This window comes from Ascaphus truei, chromosome 3, assembly GCF_040206685.1.
Source record: "Ascaphus truei isolate aAscTru1 chromosome 3, aAscTru1.hap1, whole genome shotgun sequence".
Lineage (NCBI taxonomy): Eukaryota > Metazoa > Chordata > Amphibia > Anura > Ascaphidae > Ascaphus > Ascaphus truei.
Window position 1 is genome coordinate 286,009,489 of NC_134485.1, and position 14,381 is coordinate 286,023,869.

General features: G+C 42.7%; 1 protein-coding gene across 50 annotated transcripts in view; it reads right to left on the bottom strand.

Annotated features, from left to right (window-relative positions):
• The window catches only part of SCEL (sciellin), a 98,408-nt gene that overhangs the window by 40,783 nt on the left and 43,244 nt on the right, over positions 1–14,381 (bottom strand). For 34 of the 50 annotated variants that reach the window (XM_075590903.1, XM_075590902.1, XM_075590915.1 and 31 more), the window contains 8 exons: positions 12,190–12,255; positions 9,191–9,250; positions 8,662–8,721; positions 4,565–4,624; positions 3,071–3,130; positions 2,470–2,529; positions 857–916; positions 255–314 (listed from right to left, as the gene is read on the bottom strand). In XM_075590903.1, coding sequence (XP_075447018.1) covers positions 255–314; positions 857–916; positions 2,470–2,529; positions 3,071–3,130; positions 4,565–4,624; positions 8,662–8,721; positions 9,191–9,250; positions 12,190–12,255 — 486 coding nt within the window. The remainder of the gene's footprint in view (positions 1–254; positions 315–856; positions 917–2,469; positions 2,530–3,070; positions 3,131–4,564; positions 4,625–8,661; positions 8,722–9,190; positions 9,251–12,189; positions 12,256–14,381) is intronic. The other 16 variants (XM_075590936.1, XM_075590916.1, XM_075590894.1 and 13 more) reach the window with 12 other exon arrangements.

Consider the following 14,381-nt stretch of genomic DNA (forward strand, 5'->3'; position numbering starts at 1 on the left):
GTTACTTCATTTAAACCAATCCCCTGCCCTGTCTCAGCTGTTCTGAAAGCTGATTGGCTAGAAATAAACAGATTGAAAACTGCACTTTGCAAGCTGCTAAAATTCTGGGCATTACTGATTGGTTAAAATTCCGGACATTATCCAATCAGAGAGCAGGGTTTTCAATAATGCCCGGAATTTTACTGCTTTAGCCTATAATATAGAATATAATCTGATATTGTAGTGATTACATTGGTAAACAGACTAATACTTACCCTTTGCTACGAGCTATTTTGGTGCCCGACACTTCAATAAGATTATCAATGTTTTGGCTTCTATGACAAGAAATGAATAAGCACAATTTAGCATTAATACATCTGAGCAGAGAACTGATTTCAGTCTGTATGCAGCTGCATTTACATCTCATCAATATAATCTTGTGATAGTCCAATATTCTTCATACTTCTTCTTTTGCAATTTAATTTGTCATTAACTGCTATTATTTTCAACTGGTATCAGTTGTTTGGAGGTTAGTGGCCCCTGCTCCCAGGGTTTAAGCTCACCCCATCAACTTTTTAAGTAGCATGTTTTCCATGTTCCTGTGCAGGACAGGTCTGTTAAGGCCATTCTCCTTCCACTGCAGAGGTAAATGAGAATTTTCACAGGGAGTGTTAGGACCTGCATTCTGGTCATGCCATGAAGTGGCTGCAGGTTTATAACGCTTTGGCCAAAAAGTTTAACAAAATGACCCTTATTCGGGAGAATACTAACATTTAAGTATTTAACTGTATTTTGTCACATTGGATGTTGCATTTGGTATCTTTGTCTTTTGTAGAATATAATCTGATATTACATTGGTAAACAGATTCATACTTACCCTTTGGTACTAGCTGGTTTGGTGCCCGACACTTCAATAAGATTATCAATGTTTTGGCTTCTATGACAAGAAATGAATAAGCACAATTTAGCATTAATAAGTCTGAGCAGAGAACTGATTTCAGTTTGTATACAGTTGCATTTAAATCTCATCAATATAATCTTGTGATAGACCAATATTCATCATACTTCTTCTTTTGCAATTTCGTTTGTCATTGCACCTCTATTAATTTTCAACTGGTATCAGTTGTTTGGAGGTTAGTGGTCCCTCCTCCCAGCGTTTAAGCTCATCCCACCCACTTTTTAAGTAGCAGGTTTTGCCATGTTCCTATGCAGGACTGGTTTATTAACCTTTTCCGGTCCAATGTCGGATATATTCCGACAAAATATTTTGCCACTTGCGGTCCAATGTCGGATCGGAAGGAGGGAAGGGGGAAGATGTGGAGAGAGACGCCGGCAGCAGCACACGTCCCACTCATTCTCCTTCTACCAGCAACCTCACTTATCCGCCGCCCTTCTCTTCCCCCCACACCGATCCCGCAGGCAGCCCGGCACTGACCCCCCCCCAGCCCTGCATCGATCCTCCCCCCCAGCCCAGCACCGATCCCGCAGGCAGCCCGGCACCGACCCCCACATCCCCAGCACCGCACCGATCTGCACCCCCTCCCCCCGTCCCCAGCCCTGCATCGATCCTCTCCCCCAGACCCACACCGATCCTGCAGGCAGCCCGGCACCGATCCCCGCAGGCAGCCCAGCACCGACAGCCCCCACAGATCCGCAACCAGCCCGCACCCCCCCAACCCCAGCCCCGCACCGATCCCCGCAGGGAGCCCAACGATGCCCCAGCAGCTGACACCAGAGGTAGGGAGGTAGGGGGGGCTGTGAGTGTGGTGTGTGTGTGTGCTGTGAGTGTGTGCAGTGTGCTGTGAGTGTGCACAGTGTGTGCTGTGAGTGTGCGCAGTGTGTGCAGTGTGCTGTGAGTTTGCGCAGTGTGCTGTGAGTGTGCACAGTGTGTGCTTTGAGTGTGCGCAGTGTGTGCTGTGAGTGTGCATAGTGTGTGCTGTGTGTGTGCGGTGAAGTGTGCTGTGAGTGTGCGGTGAAGTGTGCTGTGAGTGTGCGCAGTGTGCGGTGAGAATGTGCAGTGTGTGCGGTGAGTGTGCGTAGTGTGTGCTGTGAGTGTGCGTAGTGTGTGCTGTAAGTGTGCACAGTGTGCTGTGAGTGTGCTGTGAGTGTGTGCTGTGAGTGTGTGCAGTGTGCTGTGAGTGTGCGCAATGTGCTGTGTGCAGTGCGTAGAGTGTGAAATTTAATTAGACGTGCTGGCACACTTAATGAAAATTAATTGGACCGCAAAGGGTTAAGGCCATTCCTCTTCCACTGCAGCGGTAAATGAGAATTTTCACAGGTAGTGTTAGGATCTGCATACTGGTCATGCCAGGAAGTGCCTGCAGGCTTATAACGCTTTGGCCAAAAAGTTTAACAAAATGACCCTTGTTCATGAGAATACTAACATTTAAGTATTTAACTGTATTTTGTCACATTGGATGTAGCATTGGGTATCTTTGTCTTTTGTAGAATATAATCTGATATTACATTGGTAAACAGATTAATACTTACCCTTTGGTACGAGCTATTTTGGTGCCCGACACTTCAATAAGATTATCAATGTTTTGGCTTCTATGACAAGAAATGAATAAGCACAATTTAGCATTAATACATCTGAGCAGAGAACTGATTTCAGTCTGTATGCAGCTGCATTTAAATCTCATCAATATAATCTTGTGATAGACCAATATTCATCATACTTCTTCTTTTCAATTTAATTTGTCATTAACTGCTATTATTTTCAACTGGTATCAGTTGTTTGGAGGTTAGTGGCCCCTGCTCCCAGGGATTAAGTTCACCCCACCAACTTTTTAAGTATCATGTTTTTCATGTTCCTGTGCAGGACAGGTCTGTTAAAGCCATTCTCCTTCCACTGCAGAGGTAAATGAGAATTTTCACAGGGAGTGTTAGGACCTGCATTCTGGTCATGCCATGAAGTGGCTGCAGGTTTATAACGCTTTGGCCAAAAAGTTTAACAAAATGACCCTTATTCGGGAGAATACTAACATTGAAGTATTTAACTGTATTTTGTCACATTGGATGTAGCATTGGGTATCTTTATATTTTGTAGAATATAATCTGATATTACATTGGTAAACAGATTAATACTTACCCTTTGGTACTAGCTGGTTTGGTGCCCGACACTTCAATAAGATTATCAATGTTTTGGCTTCTATGACAAGAAATGAATAAGCACAATTTAGCATTAATAAGTCTGAGCAGAGAACTGATTTCAGTTTGTATACAGTTGCATTTAAATCTCATCAATATAATCTTGTGATAGACCAATATTCATCATACTTCTTCTTTTGCAATTTCGTTTGTCATTGCATCTCTATTAATTTTCAATTGGTATCAGTTGTTTGGAGGTTAGTGGCCCCTCCTCCCAGCGTTTAAGCTCATCCCACTTTTTAAGTAGCAGGTTTTGCCATGTTCCTATGCAGGACTGGTCTATTAACCCTTTCCGGTCCAATGTCGGATATATTCCGCCAAATTATTTTGCCACTTGCGGTCCAATGTTGGATCGGAAGGAGGGAAGGGGGAAGATGTGGAGTGAGGCGCCGGCAGCAGCACACATCCCACTCATTCTCCTTCTACCAGCAGCCTCACTTATCTGCCGCCTCCCCCCACACTGATCCCGCAGACAGCCCGGCACCAATCCCCGCAGACAGCACGGCACCGCCCCCCCCGCCCCCAGCCCTGCATCGATCCGCTCCCCCAGCCCCGCACCGATCCCCGCAGGCAGCCCAGCACCGACAGCCCCACACCAATCCGCAACCAGCCCCGCACCCCCCCCCCCCCAACCCCAGCCCCACACCGATCCCTGCAGGCAGCCCCACAATGCCCCAGCAGCTGACACCGGAGGTAGGGAGGTAGGGGGGGCTGTTAGTGTGTGGTGTGAGTGTGTGCAGTGTGCTGTGAGTATGTGCTGTGAGTATATGCTGTGAGTGTGTGCAGTGTGCTTTGTGTGTGCAGTTTGTGTAGTGTGCTGTGAGTGTGCGCAGTGTGCTGTGAGTGTGTGCAGTGTGCTGTGAGTGTGCACAGTGTGTGCTGTGAGTGTGCACAGTGTGCATAGTGTGTGCTGTGAGTGTGCAGTGTGTGCTGTGAGTGTGCGCAGTGTGTGCTGTGAGTTTGCGTAGTGTGTGCTGTGAGTGTGCACAGTGTGCTATGAGTGTGTATAGTGTGCTGTGAGTGTGCTGTGAGTGTGTGTTGTCAGTGTGCGCAGTGCGCAGTGTGTAGTGTGTAGAGTGTGTGCAAAAAAAAAAAAGCTGTATGTGGAGTTTTTTCCCGAAAATTAAATTAGACCTGCTGGCACACTTAATGAAAATTAATTGGACCGCAAAGGGTTAAAGCCATTCTCCCTCCACTGCAGAGGTAAATGAGAATTTTCACAGGGAGTGTTAGGACCTGCATTCTGGTCATGCCAGGAAGTGGCTGCAGGCTTATAACGCTTTGGCCAAAAAGTTTAACAAAATTACCCTTATTCGGGAGAATACTAACATTGAAGTATTTAACTGTATTTTGTCACATTGGATGTAGCATTGGGTATCTTTGTCTTTTGTAGAATATAATCTGATATTACATTGGTAAACAGATTAATACTTACCCTTTGGTACTAGCTGGTTTGGTGCCCGACACTTCAATAAAATTATCAATGTTTTGGCTTCTATGAAAAGAAATGAATAAGCACAATTTAGCATTAAAAAATCTGAGCAGAGAACTGATTTCAGTTTGTATACAGTTGCATTTAAATCTCATCAATATAATCTTGTGATAGACCAATATTCATCATACTTTTTCTTTTGCAATTTCATTTGTCATTTATTTATTTATAAAATATTTTACCAGGAAGTAATACATTGAGAGTTACCTCTCGTTTTCAAGTATGTCCTGGGCACAGAGTTAAGACAAATAATACATGGTTACAAATACAGTTACATAAATGAGCAGGGTATACATTTTATACAAGACATTGCATGCACAGTTAAAGATAATATATATTATGGGCTTATGAAACAGTTACAGACCAGATTAAAATGTGTGACAGCCTTAGATTTGAAAGAACTTAAACTGGTGGTGGATGTAAGAGTCTCTGGTAGGTTATTCCAGTTTTGGGGTGCACGGTAAGAGAAGGAGGAGTGGCTGGATACTTTGTTGAGCCTTGGGACCATGAACAGTCTTTTGGAGTCTGATCTCAGGTGATAGGTGCTGCATGTGGTAGGGGTGAGGAGCTTGTTCAGGTAGCTGGGTAGCTTGCCCATAAAGAATTTGAAGGCAAGACAGGAAAGGTGAACTTTGCGCCTAGACTCGAGTGATGACCAATTTAGTTCTTTGAGCATTTCGCAGTGATGTGTGTTTTAGTTGCATTGGAGAACAAAACGACAAATTGAATTGTAGAGGGTGTCAAGTTTGCTAAGGTGGGTTTGAGGTACCGAGCCATATACTATGTCTCCATAGTCAATAATTGGCATTAGCATCTGCTGTGCGATACGTTTTCTGACCAGGAGACTTAGGGAGGATTTGTTCCTGTAAAGTACCCCTAGTTTGGCATAGGTCTTGGTTGTCAGGGTATCAATGTGTATCCCAAAATGTTAAGTGGGAGTCAAACCATATGCCCAGGTATTTAAAACTAGTAACAGGAGTTAGGGTGGTGTTAGTGTTGGTTCTAATCTGGAGCTCAGTCGCTGGAAGCTTTAAAATTTTAGTCTTGGTCCCAAATACCATTGTTACAGTCTTGTCAGTGTTTAAAAACAGTTTGTTTTGGGAAATCCAGTTTTCGAGTCTCAAAAAGTCAGACTGAAGTATGTGTTGAAGGTCAGAGAGGCTATGGCTGTGTGCATATAGGATTGTGTAATCTGCATACATGTGTATTGAGGCTTCCTGACAAGCTGTGGGAAGATCATTGATGAACACTGAGAAGAGTAGGGGCCCCAGAACAGAGCCTTGCGGGACGCCACAGGTGATATCCAGTGGGTTAGAGTTAGAGCCAGAGATAGACACATGTTGGGATCTACCTGATAGGTAGGACTGAAACCAGTTTAAAGCATGCTTCCCTATTCCAGAACTCTGGAGTTTAAGCAGGATAGCATGATCAACAGTATCAAAAGCCTTCGCAAAATCTAGGAATACTGCACCAGTGAGTTGACCCTGTTCCATTCCACACTGGATTTCACTGCAAACTTTTAGCAGGGTAGTTACGGTAGTGTTTGGGGCGAAAGCCAGATTGGAATTGGCTAGGGAAATTTGTCTTGTTATAGTAATTGCTTAATTGGGAGTGGACACATTTTTCCATGACTTTGGAAAGGATTGGGAGAAGGGAGATTGGCCTGTAGTTTGAGACAGTGTTTTTGTCCCCACTTTTGAAGATTGGGACAACTCTGGCAGCTTTCCAGGTCTTAGGGATATGGCCTGCAGACAGGATAGAGTTGACTATGGAAGCAATTGGTTTGGCAATTGCTGGGGCACCAAGTCTTAGGAACCTAGATTGTAGTAAGTCTAGCGGGTGCCCTAGCGTGGTAAGCGTAACGTTAGAAAATAGGCCCAAGCGTGTGGGGCGGCCTGGTTCACGATATACCGGGACATCTGGGGTGTCCTCCTGGGGAGAACAAGAGGAAGGAGATTCTATAGAATCTGCCCCTGAAGAGTTTAGGGAGTCCCGGTGGTGGGCCCCCTTATTCGAGGGTTATGTAGGTTGGATGGACCGTACTCGGTTCATAGTAGAGAGAGAGGATGTGGTCGACTATTGGTGGGCTCGTGGAGAGTTTACTGCGGAGGAGCGGAAAAAAGAGATGCAGGAGCGGTGGTACCAGATCCGCCACCATAACATAAAACCCATGGGTCCCAGTCGGTTAACAGATCCGGTAGAACCGGAAGAGCCCCTATCATGGGTGTTACCTGGAAAGGCAGTCAATGCAAATTTGACCCGTGTAAGTAGAGCGGAGAGGGACATTATCACGAAGTATAAAAACTCTCATGGCCTGGAGTATCCGTATGTCCCTGAACCCCTCATGCAGGAAATTGAGGACAACCGGGATAGGTGGTTGCGCGAAACCATAGAGTTATATATGGTTAACAAGGGTGGCGCAATTACTGGACGCAAGGCCGAGGAGAGGATCGCACATCTTATGCGGGTATGGAGCATAGGGAGGAACATTTACAAGCATAAGGTAGTATACAGACCAGAGAATGGGTTACCTCGTGAGTATTACGTCATGGTCCTGGATATGGGGGGATGGGAGGTTAAGAAGCCCGACCCACGTCACTATTACTAGGAAGAGCAGGACAGATGTTGCGCGGGTTAGTACCTGCTGGTCAGGGCGTGCTTGGTGCGATACCTTTACTGTAAAGTTCAATTGTGTTAACAATTATGTGTTCCATTTTCCAGTGCTTCCCGGAGAAGGTACAACAAATTTAGGTCCCAGACGGGTCGTTGGGATTCACCAGGGGGAGAATGTAGCCATGCTGTAAAATGGACTGCAGTTTCCTCTCCTGCTGGCAGTAAGGCCTGGTAAGTAACAGGGATGCCAGCAGTAATCATGGAGGTTTGCCCTCACACCCTGGTGAGGTGCCCTATGTGTGGATGGGAGTGGCTACATACTCTGAGTCCACCATTAGTGACTTCAGAGATGTGCCCACCCCCTGGAAATATAAGGCACAGCACTGTTCAAAGTTAGGGTGTTGGAGTAAGGAGCATGTCTGCGTTGAGACCTGGGGACAGAGGGCGCTAGTGCTGTAACTAGTGGCCCTATACTGATAAATCAGCAGAAATCTGTGTGCACGATACTGTGTCCAGGGACCTGGCACAGGGGTGATCTTCCTATGGGGAGAGGGGATCCCACTCCATTGGGAGGGTGTACCTTCGAAAGGAGCACACGGTGCAATGTGTGGCTAAGTGACTTACTCCGAGGGGCAGCTAGCCCACATCAAGCAATAAAGATGACCTTGAATAAAGACACTTCACTGTGTGAGTCTGGAATTACTCAGCAGGGGAAGGCACCACAGAGGAGTTCCTCATCAGTCACATCTTCCTGCGGACGCAGAGATCCTGATGAGGTGGAGGCGCTGCACTGGATATAGGTAGGACTCATGCACACTACCTCAGCTGCCTGTCTGGGTTGGCAATCCCCACACAACATCATGCGGGAGACTCAGGAGTTCTGTTGCCAACAGGTGCACCACCAGACACGACCATGTAATGGGGACTGGTTAGACCACAGGGGCCAATGTGAGATTGGGTGGGTCAGGCTAGGCCAGAAAATCCGTTACATACACAATCACCCACCTTTATGTACAATGCTCATACTGTCTTGTCCTATATGTTCCAGTTCTGTCTTTCAACATGTACTAGGACAATAGTGAACATGGGACACTATACCATTTTGCAGTGCACAGTTGTATAAAATTTAGATTTATTTTTTACATTTAGTGCAGGTTGTTAGACGTCATCAAGTTGCCACCTTAAAACAAGATTTCTTTACAAAGATTGAAGAGAGAATTAATGACCCAAGGAGGTGCACAATTAGATACATCTAATTCTTATCTGCGTGTCATGTAACTCCTCCCTTAGAAAAAGAAGGGCATGTAATTACGTGTGCCAAGAATGACAGTGCACACGTGTTAAGATAGTGATACAAAGTAAGCAAAATAATATAGAATATAATCTGATATTGTAGCGATTACATTGGTATACTAATTACTACTTACCCTTTGGTACTAGCTGTTTTGGTGCCCGAAACTTCAATAAGATTATCAATGTTTTGGCTTCTATGACAAGAAATGAATAAGCACAATTTAGCATTAATAAGTCTGAGCAGAGAACTGATTTCTGTTTGTATGCAGCTGCACTTCAGTCTCATCAATATAATCCTGTGATAGTCCAATATTCATCACACTTCTTCTTTTGCAATATCGTGTGTCATTGCACCTCTATTCAAACTATGCAACACAAACTGAACCCGACACAGTTCTGTATCTGGGATTATCCGAAACACATCTCAAAAGATATGAAATACCTACAGTAACCTTTTTAAATCTACACCCATAAAATGTACATATATATGTTTCAAGATCAATATTAAATGTGCACAATCACCCCCGTTTAGGTACTTGAAAGTACAGTACATCAGGACTTTTTTTTCTGATCTAATGAATGGGTGTGATGTTGGTAATCTATACGCACTAAGACTACATTTTCTTTATCAATTGTACACTAGTTTTCTTCTTTTTTTCCTACCTCGTTTTCCTTTCTGCTGCACTTCTCCTTTCACCACTCTCTGGTACAAGGTAGGAAGGCCTTAAAAAGAGATTTGTTCATTATTATATTTTACATCAGCTTTACTTCTGCAGCATAAACATTTTTTTTCTAGTCAATCAGCAATTTATTCTCCCTTAAAAGAATATTTATAGTCTTAGCTGAACCAGCCCTTCTCCAGAAGCAGGAACGCCAAGTTCCAGGAAGGGTTTTCTTCGGGTTAGGAAATATTTACCTTTTTTCCCCCCAGGCATTTGTGAGAAATACAATTGTCTACCAGCAATATCACAACATGAACAACAACAATGTTACTGATCATAAGAACAATCTGGAATGTTGTGGACAATGAACAATTCTAAATTTCAAAAGAATTAAGAAAGTACATGACATCATTTCTGAACTGGGGGACAACCAGTGGTAAAACCAGGTACAGTATGTTTATTTTCTGGAAGAGCCCACACATCTGGGAGAACACTCTGTATGCAACACTTTTTTTTTATTATTTCAATCTATGGTTTAGTGTACTGTACATTGTTTTTTAATGTATTATATTGTGTCATTTTTGCCAATAAAATTGATTACAAAAATAAGTTTTAAATAGAATAAAAACAAATAGCATCTATTTCCGCAGCTATCAATTATATAAAGGAATAGCTGAAACAAGTCTACAATACTGTGAAAATATATTGTAAATAAATCAAACTCATTATTATACTAAAATAAGTCATGCTATTATTCAAATATTGCTTATACATTAACTTGAAGATCACCAGACACCCCTTGTCTTGTACAGTTTTATAGATAAAACTAAAGTACATTTTTTAAGCACATAATCTGGGAAATAAATCATTATGGCCCTTTGTCATGGTAGGATAGCCGACCTTCATAATAAAGGTGAAGCCCGGCTGGCTGCCCCTAAAAACTGTGTGTAATGGGCAGTCTATGTAAGCCATAGGGCCGGTAAAGTATTTTAACTATATCCCCTGTAAATGATGTTTACTTAGCCGCCTCTGTAAGCTCATAAGATGGGTATGTCCTGTGTGTTTTAGGCCCCTTATGGGAAATAGCTGCAGAACCCGGACTTTGGGAACTGGAGTTTAAGGGTGGATGTTGGGGGGCAAAAACGGTTACATTGTGTATAAAGTATTGCTGACCGGTTCTACCGGTAGTATTGTAATTGTACTCACGAATCGTGTATGTTTTGTGGGTACGCAACTATATATAAAGACGGTGTATTTTAGTAGTAAAATAACCCTATGTAACATCATTGCCCAGTTGTACAATCCACGTTTTCAAGCCCAAGTTTTAGAAATGTATTTTCCTGTAAAAAGGTATGTGTAATTAATCTCTATGGAGGCAGTCCTGGTAATTCGATTAGCCAGGATGTCTGCTTAGAGATAGATGGTGGATCAAAAGGGTGGATGTGTGTAGTGAGGTGTTGGGACATCTGGTTGAGCGGGGTAGGGCTGAGAACCAGGTCCAGAGACAAGGCTTCCCACTGGGGAGACTCTCTGTTGTCTCAGAAACTGTGGAGCATACCCAGCGGGAGGTATGGGGCAGGCAAGGAGAAGCCGTTGCTCGTAGGCACAGTTCCCATTCGCCAGTTCGAATTTCCTGCTCACCAGCTGCCTGAGTCCCTTGGTACGCCCCATCCTCTGACAGGAGCAACAAGCCAAGCCTCTCATCTGTGAGTGGTGGTTGCACTACGATCTGTGCGCTGGTTGGTCGGCAGTCCCTGTTCCATGTTAAACATAGGACACCAACGTCTATGTAAGGGGACTGCCTGATCAGAGAACCAGACTTACATAGCATCCTATGGCTTGGTCCGGTGAAGCGCTGGTGGCTTTTCAAAAGTGCTTTGCTCCGAATAGCAAAGCACTCGGTACGGAGGTGCCGGAGAATCCTAGCCAAGATGAGGACAAGTTCTACAGTCGTGGCCAAGTTCTCAGGATGCAGCCAAGTTCTAAGAATGCGGCCAAGTTCTGAGGAACGATTTTACTTGCTCCAGGCTTAGTCCACTGACGCGACTGGCGGATGCCGGCCTCTCCTCATTCTCCTACCATGCACTCCACAACTGGAACAATCTACCGGAGACTCTCACAGCCACCACCAGTCTAAGTTCTTTCAAAACTAAAGCTGTCTCACATTTTAATTTGGTCTGTAACTGTTACATAAGCCTATAATATATATTATCTTTAACTGTGCATGCAATGTCTTGTATATAATGTATACCCTGTTCACTTATGTAACTATGTATTTGTAACTATGTATTATTTGTCATCATAACTCTATGCCCAGGACATACTTGAAAACGAGAGGTAACCCTCAATGTATTACTTACTGGTAAAATATTTTATAAATAAATAAATAGAGGTGCCGGAGCAGCCCGGCCAAGTGGAGGATAAGCGCTGGGAGCAAGTTTTCGCGTCCAAGTTCTCTAGACCAAGTTCTTAGAATTGGATGGAGCTGAAATTAGCGGGGAGAGCAGAGAGTGGCTCTCCCGAAAAGAGTACCATGTGTTCCTGGATGTGGAGCAGACAGGGTAAGCCTTCCTGAAGCAGGTGCTCCGCACTTAGTTGAGGCTGTTGTCTCCCCCTCATACCCCCAGTTGGTATGTATTCCCTTGTATTTGTGAATTGTTTGTGTGTCTGCTGGCTTGCCCGAATAAACCCCATTTTATTCAACAATGTTGTCCTGCCTAGTGAATTGATCCCGGAAGGTAAAAGGTGTTAAAAGTACTGGTCTCCCATGACACCATTATTTACTAAACAGTCTGCAATAAGACACATTCCAGAGCTGGAAGGCACATTACAGCTCTTTGACTTAGCTTAAAGTTAATTTATCTTCCAACATTGGAAGGAAGAAGATGGTTTACTAAATATGACCCCATATGTACTATAAAAGAAACAGCTAGATTAACTGAAAGAGTGAAGTAACTTACACATATTTAATATGTAGATGTACAAAAATAGGGAATTTACCTGCCATCATTTCTGGTTGGAGGTGACGGCGGTGGCATCTTTGGTCTTTCTTCAAATTTTCCAACTCTAAGATATAAAAATCATTGAGATGAGGAATGCAGATAAAATAATGCAAGTCCAGGGTAGAGCAGTAGAGCACAAGTGCCAAATTCTGGGTTTATAGGGCACTTAGGTCTCCCACTAAGATATTTGTAGATTAAGAAATATATATATATACATACACTAAGACAATGTATGTATGTATGTCTTTATTTGTATAGCGCCATAAAATGTACATAGCGCTTCACAGTAGTAATACATGTCATATAAATAACAAATAACAAATATAAATAACACATCATGGGAATAAGTGCTTCAGACATACTGTAAAAGTAACATTAAGGAAGGAGTCCCTGCTCCGAGGAGCTTACAATCTAATTGGTAGGTAGGGAGAACGTACAGAGACAGTAGGAGGGAATACTAGTAAGTGCGTCTGCAGGAGGCCAAGCTTTGTGTCATGTGTCCATGATTATCCAGTGCTACTCATATGCTTCTTTAAGCAGATGTTTCATTGTCAGATGTTTCATTTCAACAATCAGTTTCATTGTCATTATGGAATACTTATGGATGTGTTGTGCAAACAATCCATTTCTCTCATATATATGAAGACATTCTCTATTGTGTATAGTAAGATGGTCCTGTTCTCTATTGTGATTCAATATCTTTTCTGCTGATCCAATTATCTATTCAAGTATTATTCTCTTGTTTAATAAGCTATTCGGATTGTATGTGAAGACATTCTCTAGTTTTGTATGTTAATAGTTTCTCTATGATAATTATGACACTCTTTTTTGTGAATGAAGACATTCTTAGTTTTTTTACTTATACATTTACAATTCACTAGTTCAAATTATTGTTGACACTCCATTTGTCAAATTGTTAATAGTCATTTCACAACAGTTGATATTGAGGTATATAACTATACATATAGGCTTTTTTAATCATCTGTTGGTTTAATTGAGTCTAAGATATGATTAGTCCATTCTTGGGTTCCAAGTTTACCACAGTCTTTTAGATATTTTAGTCTATTCAGACATTTTATTAAAATTGATAGTATTTTATTATCATTATTATTTTTCTTGTCTATTTTATTACTATATTGTTAGTTTGTTGTTTCACAATTTGTTTAGTGTTAGCTTGTGTTATGTACTGTCAATGTTTTATGTTTTTAGTTAGCATGTGTGTTAGGTGATTAATTTTGTTTAAACATTAATTGCACGGCTATTAGTAAACAAATCTGGTGAGATTCCCATAGGCTGAAATACTATTCGACTCTGGTACTTAAACAGTACCTGGGAATCCTAAGACCTTAACCCTGAAGAAGTGTCGCTCAGACACGAAACGCGTTGCGATGAGGTCATACGCAGCGACGTAAGATCCGTTACGACGGACTACGGAAGCTGCCATCTGTGCATACCCACCAGGACGCCGACTGAAGGACTGTTCCGGCATCTTAATTCCATGATTAGGGCCGAAACTCTTCTCTTTCCTTTCAACAACTAGGGCTTTGGAATCGCGGGGCTTCAGTGAATTGAGGGCCGATCCTCTGTGGCATTGCGGATGATTAGGGTCACTGGGATCCACCTTTATTTTATGTAAGTTGTATATATTCCTTTCGTACATATAAATTGTATTTTGTTTGACTAATTTTGTCTTTGTTGTTTCTCCTTTGCGCCCTTTTTTGTTTATTTGTGCTTAGAATTGCCTCACTGATCACGGGGGACTGGGAGCTGCAGGGAGAACTACACTGACTGTGAGGAGATAGGAGTTCAAGGACAGCGCGCACTGTATTTTTCTACAGGGTGGAGCAGTTTTAGTACTGCTCATTTTCCTCTTGTGATTATGTTGTGATACTAAATTCATAATGTGCATGTAGTGCAGAACAAGCAATCTCTTTCTAAGTAAGGGAATATCAAAGTCAGCCAAAGTGATCACCACACCAGTTTAAGACAGTGATTACATGACTGTGATAAAATGAAAGCCAGGAGACCCAAGGAAGGGAAAGAAACTGCAAGGTCTGCTCAGATCATTTTGGACTCATCAGTTTGAGCTTGGTCATTGATTTGGCCGTATGCTGGTTCAAATGTGTTGACATCACTCTTCAAATACATTAAAGTAGCATATCATCAATTTGTTTCATTTCTTTTATCAAA